The sequence below is a fragment of the Triturus cristatus genome, chromosome 7 (assembly GCF_964204655.1).
Source record: "Triturus cristatus chromosome 7, aTriCri1.1, whole genome shotgun sequence".
In the NCBI taxonomy this organism is placed as follows: domain Eukaryota; kingdom Metazoa; phylum Chordata; class Amphibia; order Caudata; family Salamandridae; genus Triturus; species Triturus cristatus.
This window is the reverse complement of record NC_140590.1, coordinates 654,022,528-654,034,758: the sequence shown is the minus strand read 5'-3', so window position 1 is coordinate 654,034,758 and position 12,231 is coordinate 654,022,528. Positions and strand designations below refer to the sequence as shown.

Below are 12,231 nucleotides of genomic sequence, written 5' to 3'. Positions count from 1 at the left end.
TAAATAGCCTTGTTGTTATAGATGTGGTAGCCAGATACACATGGCAAATGACATAAACTGTCCTGCGTTTCATAGAAAATGCTCTTTTTGTGGCATTATTGTACACTTTGGTAAAGTGTGCAGGAGGAAGCCAACTAATGCCACTGTAAAATGCGTATTGTATGAAACATACTCTGAAGAATACACACACACACATATATATATATAGTCATGTGATCAAGGCTCTTGGAGAGCCGAAACGTTATGGCCGACGCTCTGGGCAAATAAAGAAAATTGCACCTTATACTGGTTCGTGTACCAACTTCTTGAAGCGTCAACACGAGTTTCGAGTCTGGTGGAGCTGGTAGATCTGATATATATATATATATATATATAATCTACTGGCGGTAGCCAGTAGATAGTTATAGTTAGGACCGTGTTTCCATAGGAAATCCGCAACATTCTATTTGGAATAACTTTGGCACCGGTCGACGAATCCTCGCGAAATTTTCAAAACTAATGGGGCGCTACGCTCCGCTCCTACCCTGAAAGTCTCGGGGGGATTCGTCAAGCGGGGGCTGAGAAAAAAGGGGGTCCCAAAACGCGTTTTCCCCATGCATTTTTCCATAGGACCTTTAGACACAGCTACAGCCCGAACGGCTGAACAGAATTACTTGAAATTTGGCAGAGAGGTAGTCCTCAGGTCAAGGATGTGCCTTTTGTAGGTCTGGTGTAAATCTGTTCAGTAGGTCCTGAGAAAATAGCATTTAAATCAATATATATATCTGTAAGCGCGCTCCGTGCGCTTACCGTAAGCTTACCGTACGCGTATGCGTACGGTAAGCTTACCGTACGCGCACGGCAAAAAAAATAAAAATAAATAAATAAAGAAGTAGCAATCACATTTATTAAATAAATTAAAGGACCCACAAGGGAGAAAAAAACAAATGTTACTGCATAAAAAAAGGAGAGGTGCGCACGGCATGGACTGCGCAACGTGGGCGCTCGGTGCGCGAAGGGTGTGCGCATAGTGAAAACCCAGAAAATAAATAAATAAATAAATACATAACTTAGCATTTAAAAAACCGTACAAATTCACTGAAAAAACCATAGGTTTCACACACGTTATAGTTAGGAATTATCATTTACAAAACCTTGCAAATTCACTTAAAAAACCATAGGTTTCACACATGTTATAGTTAGCTGTACATTTCACTCGTAAAAAAACAATGAAATTCCACGTTATAGTTAGATCAGGTAACTATAACTTGCGCGACCGCAATCCACAATGTGTAATTTCAGATGTCATCATTGATGTCATAAGTGATGTCACTGACCATGTCATGAGTGATGTACTATGTGACGTCATCAGCAGTTTATTGTGGGCGCGCAAGTTATAGTTACCTGATCTAACTATAACGTGGAATTTCATTGGTTTTTTACGAGTGAAATGTACAGCTAACTATAACATGTGTGAAACCTATGGTTTTTTAAGTGAATTTGCAAGGTTTTGTAAATGATAATTCCTAACTATAACGTGTGTGAAACCTATGGTTTTTTCAGTGAATATATATATATATATATATATCTATCTCCAAGGTATGTATGCGTGGAGTTATGTATAGAAAATCTATTCAAACGTACCTTTCAAGATTTTATCCCTCAATATTCTTGTCATGATATTCTGTCCCATGGATACTCTATCTATCTGACCTACCGGGCCTCAATAAATGTTAAAAGATGTTCTAGGAAGGTATCATAGCATACAACAAAGTTAATTTCTACAACCAACACACATACACCGAGCCTTTTGCCTAAAACATTATTACATTATTCTCATCATTGTCCACAATCATCAGCGTTCATATATATTATGTCTTTTTTTCCTTAGGAAAATTACAGCTTTCTAAATACAAAGATCAACCACAAGTGGGATTTCGTTGTCATGCAGGCGAAAGAGCAATACAAGTAAGTTTATTCACATTGTAGGAGGCGCGTCCAGTTTGAGTTGGGGAAGGTGAGTGTGCTCTCTAATACGCATCAGCTGAAATGACCAGAGACACGCACCTTCTATGAAGATATGACACAGGCATTACACGTTCGATCATAGATCCAAATTACTGCATTGAATGTGGGGCCACTAAAACGACTCACTAGAAGGATATCCACCTGGATTTGATTTATTGTAAAACAGGAATAGTAAGAGAAGCCCAAATCAAGATATAATTACCGATTGTAAGAAACAAACATACATGGTATAAATAGTTTATTATATGACCAGTGAAACCTAGCACGTGAATTTAGTTGGCAAAATAAGAGGTTAGAATGGTCACAGTGTTCATATAATGTTCAAAAAGTACCATGTGACCCTTGGAAGGCAAAACAATGAGACAAAACGGTTACGTATGGATTCTGAACTTCTAAGAAAGGTGGAACATATATCATTCATCTTTATTTGCCGCAAATATATATACAGGCTCATTATACTACGAGAATAAATTGTCTCACAGAATGATTGACTTTGATGTTTCCATACTTCATCCCTTATTTCAAACCATGATGATTAGCGAGGTGCAACATGCAAAAGTCATCAATATTTAAGTGGAGATATTTAAAGTAACAACAACATTTTATACTATGGATAATAATAGAATAATATTACGTGAATTCATGAATGATTTTGTAAGAAAATGACCACGCACTTCTTTAATGAACTACAAACTGAACAAGTAGACTCATAAGTTTGATTAATATTTTTAGAGCATTGTGACACCTTATATTCAGTTTTCTATACCAAACTCAGGATGAACTCTTTCTTCTATAGTAGATTACTTTGGGACTTTCTCTATTTCTATTGCACAGAAATGTAATGGAATCTGGCTCGATAAAGATATTTTACAGACTGAAACGCAACAGTACTTTATCTGCATGGAACTGACTATTTTTAATCACTGGAATGAAATACAAATCTATTAATTTTCATTGATACCTATGTTCCTGAATGCTGATGTAACACATGTGAGTTTATGCTGCATCCTTTGCTTTAAAAATGTTAACCACTAGCCCTGTCGTCTTTACTAGCTCAGGTCTTACTGAGACACTGGACATTGATGGCCACCAGCATGAACAAATACATACATTTTTGCCATTATGCGGTTCAAATTGGATCTTCTCTTTCATTAAAATACTGATATTGGATTTCCTTGTCTCAGGGTTTTTGTGGATCAACCGTTTTGATGTAAAGTGCATTCCTGACAATTCATGTCTGAGCTACATGACTACTAGAGACTTCATTCTCCACCATTAGAAAGTTCAATAAGGAACTATTAGAAATTTTTGCTGTGACATGAAAAGGTTTGGCCCTGAAGAAGCAACTATGTTGTGAGCACATGTTGGCTGTTGTGTTTCATTCTGACATGTGTTACAAACATTGCAATGAGTATGTTTTGGATATGATGATGTCATCGGAATCAATAAATCAATCAATCAGGGATTTGTGGAGCGCGCTACTCACCTGTGAGGATCTCAAGGCACTGGGGGTGAGGGGGGAATCCTGAAGTACGTCTCACCCAAAGAGCCAGGTCTTGAGGTTCTTCCTGAAGGACTGCAGTGTCAGGGAACGTCTGATGCTGAGGGGGACTTCGTTCCAGGTCTTTGCCGCAATGGAGGAGTAAGTTCTTCCACCCATTCTGGCTCTGCGGATGCGAGGGATTTCGACGAGGGCAAGGTTGGCGGAGCGGAGACTTCTCTTGGGTGCGTAGAAGGAGACTCTTTCTTTGAGGTATTGGGGTCTGGTGTTGTGGACAGATTTGTAGGTGTGGGTGAGTAGCTTGAAAGTCACTCTCTTTTCGACGGGGAACCAGTGGAGGTCTTGTAGGTGCTGGGTGATGAGATCTTGTCGTGGGATGCCGAGGACGAGTCTGGAAGCGGTGTTCAGGGTGGTCTGGAGTTTTTGGAGCAGGGATTTGTTGATTCCGGCATAGAGGGCGTTTCCGTAGTCCAATCTGCTGGTTATGAGTGCGTGGGTGACAGTCTTTCTTGATTCGGGAGGGATCCATTTGAAGGACTTGCAGAGGATGTGGAGGAGGAGAAGCACGTGGAGGAGACGGTGTTTATCTGTCAGGTCATGGTGAGAGAGGAGTCGAGTGAGATGCCATGGTTGCGGGCATGGTCTGTGGGTGTGGGGGGGTTGCCGAAGGCGGTGGGCCACCAGGTGTTGTCCCATGAAGAGGGGTTGGGTCCGAGAACAAGGACTTCTGTCTTTTCTGAGTTGAGCTTCAGGCAGCTGCTTCTCATCCAGGATGCAACGTCTTTCCTTCCTTTCTGGAAGCTGAGTCTGGTGGTGTCTGGAGGGAGAGGATGAGCTGGGTGTCATCGGCTTAGGATACTATGCTGAGTCCATGCTGTCTGACGATGGTGGCGAGTGGGGCCATGAAGATGTTGAAGAGTGTAGGGCTGAGCGATGATCCTTGGGGTACTCCGCAGCTGATCTCTGTGGGTTCGGAGAAGAAGGGGGGAGTCTGATTCTTTGGGTTTGGCTGGTGAGGAAAGAGTGGATCCAGTCGAGTGCGGTTCCCTGTAAGCTGGCGTTGTGGAGTCTGGAGGGTGCGTGTGCGGTGGGAGTCGGTGTCGAAGGCTGCAGAGAGGTCTAGTAGGATGAGAGCCGCTGTGTGGCCCTGGTTGAATAGAGTATGGATGTCGTCTGTGGCGGCTAGGAGGGCTGTATCGGTGCTGTGGTTGCTGTGGAATACTGATTGGGAGGAGTCGAGGATGGGGTTAGCTTCGATGAAGTTGGTGAGAGGGATGTTGACGATCTTCTCAGTTACTTTAGCTGTGAAAGGGAGGAGAGCAATGAGGTCCGTCAGGTCAGCAGAGGGTTTCTTGAGGAGGAGCTTGACTTCTGCGCGTTTCCAAATCGGGGAAAGTGCCGGTTTCAAAGGTAGAGTAGATGGTTCGTCGTAGTTCGGGTGCTATGGCGGCGGTGGCTCTGTGGAAGATGTGTGGCGGGCTGGGGTACATGGGGGCTCCTAAGAGAATGCTCTTCATGGTTGTAATGGTGCCTTCTGTAGTGACTGGGGTCCAGGCGGAGATGGTAGGTTGGCTGGCGTTGTTGGAGGTCGGTGTGGTTTCGGTCTCTAGTATCTGTTCCTTAAAGTTGTCGTAGAGGGACTTGATCTTGAGATGGAAGTAGGAGCCGAGTTTGTTGCAGAGTTCTGGGGAACATGACATCTGAGGCTTTGCTGGGGGGGTTTGGTGAATTCCTGTATGATGCTGAAGAGCTCCTTCGGGTTGCTGGGGTTGACTAGGAGCTTTTCCTGGATGAAGTTCCTTTTGGTGGATCTGATGCGTTGGTGGTATTCTGTCATGGCATTCTTGTAGCTGGTCCGTGCTTCTGGGGTTTTGCTGTTTCTCCATACTTTCTCGAGACGTCTTCAGGTGCGTCTGGATTCTCAGAGGTCAGTGGTGAACCAGGAGGCTTTCATGGGCTCTGTCTGTTGGAGTTCCAGAGAGGGGCGAGCTTGTCTGCACAGTCAGTGATCTGTCTGTGGAGTTCGTTGGCTGCAGAGTTGATGTCGGTCGTGGCAGGAGGGGGAGCGTGGTTGAGGGTGGAGTTGAGGTGACCTTGCTCAAATTTCTGTGAGGGGGACATGGTGTAGGTTTGTGTGTGGTGGGTTTAGAGAAGGAGAAGTGTACACAGTGGTGGTCCGTCCAGAGGGAATGTGTAGTGTGGCTTCAGTGGATGTTGTTCCCTCCTGCGAAGATGGGGTTGAGGGTGTGTCTTGCCTTGTGGGTAGGGTTGGTGAGGAGCTGCTCCAATTCAGTGTTGGCGAGGTTGTCCAAGAGGGCAGTGGAGTTTGGGTCACTGAGGTTGTCGAGGTGAAAGTTCAGGTCCCCGAGCAGTATGTAGTCCATGGAGGTGATGGCGTAGGGGGCAATGAGGTCAGTGATGGTTGTGGCGAACGTGGCTCGTGGTCGGGGAGGTTTGTAGGCAAGGGTGCCGCGTAGGGTTGTTCTGGGGTTGGTCAGGATCTGGAAATGGAGATGTTCCGTGGGGGATGATGAGTCGTTCGTGCTGGATGTGATGAGTCGGAGGGAGTTCTTGTGAGTGATGGCGAGTCCTACTCCCGGGTGGTTGAGACGGTCCTTCCTCTGGATCTTATATCCGTCGGGGATGTCAGGGGCGGAGGTGGCATTGGTCTAATTTTCTGTGAGGAAGGCGACGTCTGGCGACAGGGTGTCGAGAAGGTCCCAGATTTCTACTGCATGTCGGTGCAGGGAGCTTACGTTGAGGATGATGCAGCTCATTGGTTTGGGTGTGTTGGCTTCCGGTGGGTGGGTGGTAGCCACGGGGGTCTGAAGGTGGGTGAAGGTGCGGCGGCAGAGTTGGCAGGAGAACTGCTCGTGAGTGGTGGTCGGCGTCGACAGCTGGCAGTTGTTGTTTCTTCTGGGGTTGAGTGAGTGGAGGGCAGCTGAGTTGTAGTGGTGGGAGGTCAGAGAATCAGGGTCCCTGGTTCTGGTCGCAGTCGGGTCAGAGACAGGCATAAATGGGCTTGCCTTTGGTGTGCCTTTAGCGCGCCAGCGGCATGGCCGAGCAGCAGCCACCAATATGTAGGGGATGAGGGAGGGAGTGCAGCTCCCTGCGGCAGGAGCGTGAACCAGCAGAGGGGGGAGGGGCCGCAGGGACAGCAGCAGCGACAAATAGACAAAAAAGCAAAGGCACGAAAAATAGGCAAAAGCACCAAGCACAAACAGATAAAAAGGCAGAAGAGCAGAAACAGGGCCAAAAAGCAGGGGACAGAGAGAGAGAGGCAGACAGACAAAAGGCAGACAAACAAGGCTGGCAGAGCAGACCAGCGGAAGAGCAAGTCTCTCCCACTGGACCACCAGGGATGAGGAGAAGGCAGGAACCTGCAAGTAGAGGAAGGCCTCGAACACCTACCTGAGACCATAGAGGTGCTGGGGGCAGCAGCACAATGACGGAGCTGCGTGTAAGGTTCACTAGAACCGTGTTGGTAGCTCCTCAGAGCTGGTGATGCACAAGGAGGTCCACCTCTTGACATCCCCAACTCTGATGGTAAACACACAGAGTATTGAAGCGATCAAGCAAGAGAAAGGGGATTAGGGTTGGAACAGCTGGGAATGGGATACCTGTAGAGAGAGAACACAATATTAATACAGTTCCTTAAACAAGGGCTACTCTCAGAGTCTCACTCATGTGATCTATACCTTTAACCAGGTTAACGTTGCCTCTGTTTCTCTCTCTTGAACCACAAGTGATACCTCTCTCTCACTGGAAGGGTATACACCTATTACAACAAAGCATAACCACATTACAAATCCATCCCCACTGATTCCTACTAATGTATAAACCAAACGTCACTCATTCATACCCTCTTCTTTCATTCCAAAAAATTATATGAAGAAGAAGGAAAGCAAAAAGAAACAAATGAAAGGGCTGGTTCCAATCCTTTGGACAGTGCACAAAACCCAGGCAAGAAAGTTACTTGATTCCCTGACCCAATAATTGATAAGACATGCCGGAGGGAAACGTTCCACAGAATCAGTGAATAGGAGAACAAAAATAGTGCACTTAATTAACAAGGCAGAATACTGGAAATTAGTCAAATAAGATGTGGCAAAAATAAACAAAACACTGGAGCAGAATAAACTTATCTCTTTTCTGGGCTCCGTAGATTAGGTAGCCCCCAAAAACGATTAACGACTAACTGCCACTCTAGCCAGAGTAGCAAAGACGAAAGTGATAGCTGGAAGAACTATCATCCACGCCGAAGAGTAACAGCCCTCGGGCACAGAATCCCCTTACGAAGACTGTGGACAAACAGCCGTCTGCCACGAGGGAAAGCCACTAGGATCCAGGAAGCCTAGACAGCAGTGGAGAATTTCCTGGCGCAACGAAGACTCCACAAGTCCATAATCTCCAGAGAAACGAAGTATCCGTGGTGAAATGAGACCAGTGCGGCCGCACAGTCTCACGTCCAAATCCAAACAAGAATTATGCACGCCGCTCGGCGTGCGTCATAGACTTAAATACACCAAGCCAATCCCCTGCCTGTATGAGCATTCTAGGATATGTAGTCCACACCTCATGCCACAGTTTAAATCAAACAATGAAGGCACAACTGACTCTAAAATGTGACATTGCGCGAGGGGGGAGCAGAGTTCCCTGACCGGGATGTCAGTGGTCTTGCTCAACCTGTCGCGCAGTGGCTGCTATTAAGTAGGGGAAGGGGGGAGCGCAGCTGGGCGGCGGAAGTGGGAACCGGCGGGGGAGGGGCAGCGGGGGCAGCAGTGGAGGGAAAACAGCAAAAAAGGGCTCAATCTGAGACAAAAATGGACACAACAGGCACAAATAGACAAAAAGGCAAAGGCACGAAAAATAGGCAAAAGCACAAACAGACAAAAAAGCAGACAGTCAAGGCTGGCAGAGCAGACCAGCAGAAGAGCAAGGCTCTCCCACTGGACCACCAGGGATGAGGCGCAGGCTGGAGCCTGCGGGTGGAGGAGGGCCTCGAACACCTACTTGAGACCAGAGAGGAGCTGGGGGCAGCGGCACAATGGCAGAGCTGCGCGAGGGGAGAGCAGGGTTCCCTGACCAGGAGGTCAGAGGTCTTGCTCAACTTATGGTGTAGCGGGCGCCATTAAGTAGGGGACAGGGGAGGGAGCGCAGTGGGTGGTGGCAGCGGGTAGTCCAGAAAGGGTATACCTTGAGGTTATTTTCCTTTTCGTTTACTTTCTACCCAATATACCTAGTTATCTTGATGTGTGTAGAGATTGTTATGTATTAACATTTCTCTCAGAACTTATATATAAATCTATATATGTATATTCTGGGACAGGTAGTTCTTCTGAACATTTGAGTACTACTTCAGGTGAGCGGTTAAAGACTCTGGGGCGGAGCGGATTATAATCCAATCCGGTGGTGGCAGGACTTAAATAGTCGTGGACGCGTTTGAATCCCCTGTTTATTTCCGGCGCTGACGAAGGCTACACAGCCGAAATGAATTCGCCGCACTGTTGCATATTGGAATAAAGATCCTCCTTGATGTCCCCTAACGTGGCCTCTGCCTTTTCTTTGAGGAGGGTTCCTGGTGATATATATATATATATATATATATATATATATATCGATATATATATATTACCTACTGGCGGTCGCCAGTAGGTAGTTATAGTTAGGACCACGTTTCCATAGGAAATCCGCAACATTCTATTTTGAATAACTTTGGCGCCGGTTGACGAATCCTCGCGAATTTTTCAAAATAGGTGGGGCGCTACGCTCCGCTCCTACCCTGAAAGTCTCGGGGGGATTCGTCAAGCGGGGGCTGAGATAAAAGGGGGGTCCCAAAATGCGTTTTTCCCATGCATTTTTCCATAGGACCTTTAGACACAGCTACAGCCCGAACGGCTGAACAGAATTACTTGAAATTTGGCAGAGAGGTAGTCCTCAGGTCAAGGAAGTGCCTTTTGTAGGTCTGGTGTAAATCTGTTCAGTAGATTCTGAGAAAATAGCCTTTAAATCAATATATATATCTGAGCCAGCTTACGGTGCGCTTACGGTGCGCTTACCGTACGCGTACGGTGGCGTGCGCGAGCGCGATTCTGATTGGCCCTTAGATCTTAGTAAACATTCGAATCGGTCGAAACCAGGAAGCGGCGGCCGCCATTTTCTCTCTCGCACTCTGAGGGGGGAGCTGATAAACAAATGCCAAAAACATATAAAGGGGCTGTTTAGACAGCGCCCATGCACATAACCATGTTAGTTGAGTCTTCAAAGATCCCCCAAGGCAAAAAACTGTAATTTTTTATTTTTCGAAAATTTTGCCGATTACGCTTACCGTACGCTTACTGTACGCGTACAAAATTATTAAAAAAAAAAAACCACTCTCTCCACCCCGTGTGCAATTGGTGGCCGAAGGCCACCATTTGTGCATGGCATATAAGAGCATAGCATTTCCCCAAAAAATTTCAACAGATTACCTATCACAAGGAAGCGCATAATATGTCCTCCATGTGCGCACGGTGCGCGAAGCGCATCGTGCGTACATGGCCCATCTAGCGTAACGTGGGCACGCGGTGCGCGTAGCGCACCGCGTGCCCACCGTGCGTGCATGGCACTAACTGCGTAAAGTGGGCGCGCGCACGGAACGAACTGCGTTAAGTGGGCGCGCACGCCACGAATGGCGTAAAGTAACTTAGCATTTAAAAAACCGTACAAATTCACTGAAAAAACCATAGGTTTCACACACGTTATAGTTAGGAATTAGCATTTAAAAAACCTTGCAAATTCACTGAAAAAACCATAGGTTTCACACATGTTATAGTTAGCGGAAATTTTACTGATAAAAAACCAATGAAATTCCCCCGTTATAGTTAGTGCAGGCAACTATAACTCACGCGACCGCAATCCTCTGCTGATGCTAATACTGTATTTAGACACTTATTTGCCCATGTCTTCTTCCATACATTTTTAGCTATACATATATTACAAATATTTTTTTTTCATAAAGACACATATGTCATCAGCAGAAGATTGCGGTCGCGTGAGTTATAGTTGCCTGCACTAACTATAACGGGGGAATTTCATTGGTTTTTTATCAGTAAAATTTCCGCTAACTATAACATGTGTGAAACCTATGGTTTTTTCAGTGAATTTGCAAGGTTTTTTAAATGCTAATTCCTAACTATAACGTGTGTGAAACCTATGGTTTTTTCAGTGAATTTGTACGGTTTTTTAAATGCTAAGTTACTTTACGCCATTCGTGGCGTGCGCGCCCACTTAACGCAGTTCGTTCCGTGCGCGCACGGTGCGCTTCGCGCACCGTGCGCGCACAGTGAGCACGCGGTGCGCTTCGCGCACCGCGCGCCCACTTTACGCAGTTAGTGCCGTGCACGCACGGTGGGCACGCGGTGCGATGACAAAGCAAGAAAGCACGTCAACAAATCTGTTTCTGCTTTCCTCCGTGACTATGGTATGGGTGCCATTTACCACAACAACTTGCGTTATGACATGCAAGACATTTATAGAGGAGATGGTGTGCACTTCAATGATGAAGGGAACAGAGTCTTCCTCTTGAACCTTAGACTCTGCATCGGTACTTACTTGTAGGTACCACTAAAAAATCATTTCATAAACACAACGGCTCTTTTTAGAGCCCCCTAATATCTAAACACTTAAATCTGATTTTCATTTTTTTTTTTTTTTTTTTTCTACCGTACGCTTACCGTAAGCTTACCGTACGCGTACCACGTGATTTTTTTTAAAATCAATAAATGTTTTCTTTGTACTTTACAGTCCTTCTTTGACCCCCTCACAAATGTAAGGGGGTCTGTAACTCTCCTCATTGCCCCCTTTTCTTGTTTTCACTCTTTTTTTTCTGAGTGAAATACACAAAATGGCGGCCGCCGCTTCCTGGTTTCGGCCGATTCGAATGTTTACTAAGATCTAAGAGCCAATCAGAATCGCGCTCGCGCACGCCACCGTACGCTTACGGTAAGCGTACGGTAAGCGTACCGTAAGCGGGCTCAGATATATATATTGATTTAAAGGCTATTTTCTCAGAATCTACAGAACAGATTTACACCAAACCTACAAAAGGCACTTCCTTGACCTAGGGACTACCTCTCTGCCAAATTTCGAGTAATTCTGTTCAGCCGTTCGGGCTGTAGCTCGTTCTAAAGGTCCTATGGAAAAATGCATGGGGAAAACGCGTTTTGGGACCCCCCTTTTATCTCAGCCCCCGCTTGACGGATCCCCCCGAGACTTTCAGGGTAGGAGCGGAGCGTAGCGCCCCACCTATTTTGAGAAATTCGCGAGGATTCATCGACCGGCGTCAAAGTTATTCAAAATAGAATGTTGAGGTTTTCCTATGGAAAAGGGGTCCTAACTATAACTACCTACTGGCGACCGCCAGTAGGTAATATATATATATATATATATATATATATATATATATATATATATATAATTTTATTGCAAAAACGGATTGCTTCTCACCCCCAATATTGCCCCCTGGCCTGACGCGTTTCAGGGAATCCTTCCCTTTCCTCAGAGGCCAAACACGGACATCCAGTGTGCTGCTACAAACTCCCCTGCTTGCTTCCTTTTAAATGGCCTCAGGTGTGCCACTTCAGAGATCCGATTTTTCAACATTGCCTGCTGGGATTTGTAGTCAATTGCACCAATCACGACCCTCCAGTGGGTTGGGTGCTCGTGTCATTTTTCAAGGGCCA

The 12,231-nt window shown here is 45.9% G+C and overlaps 1 protein-coding gene across 1 annotated transcript in view; it reads left to right on the top strand.

The window, feature by feature from the left end:
- Positions 1 to 12,231, top strand: part of RGS9 (regulator of G protein signaling 9) — a 714,724-nt gene that overhangs the window by 300,088 nt on the left and 402,405 nt on the right. The window contains exon 7 of the mRNA XM_085617281.1: positions 1,871 to 1,947. Within this exon, the coding sequence (XP_085473407.1) occupies positions 1,871 to 1,947 (77 nt within the window). The remainder of the gene's footprint in view (positions 1 to 1,870; positions 1,948 to 12,231) is intronic.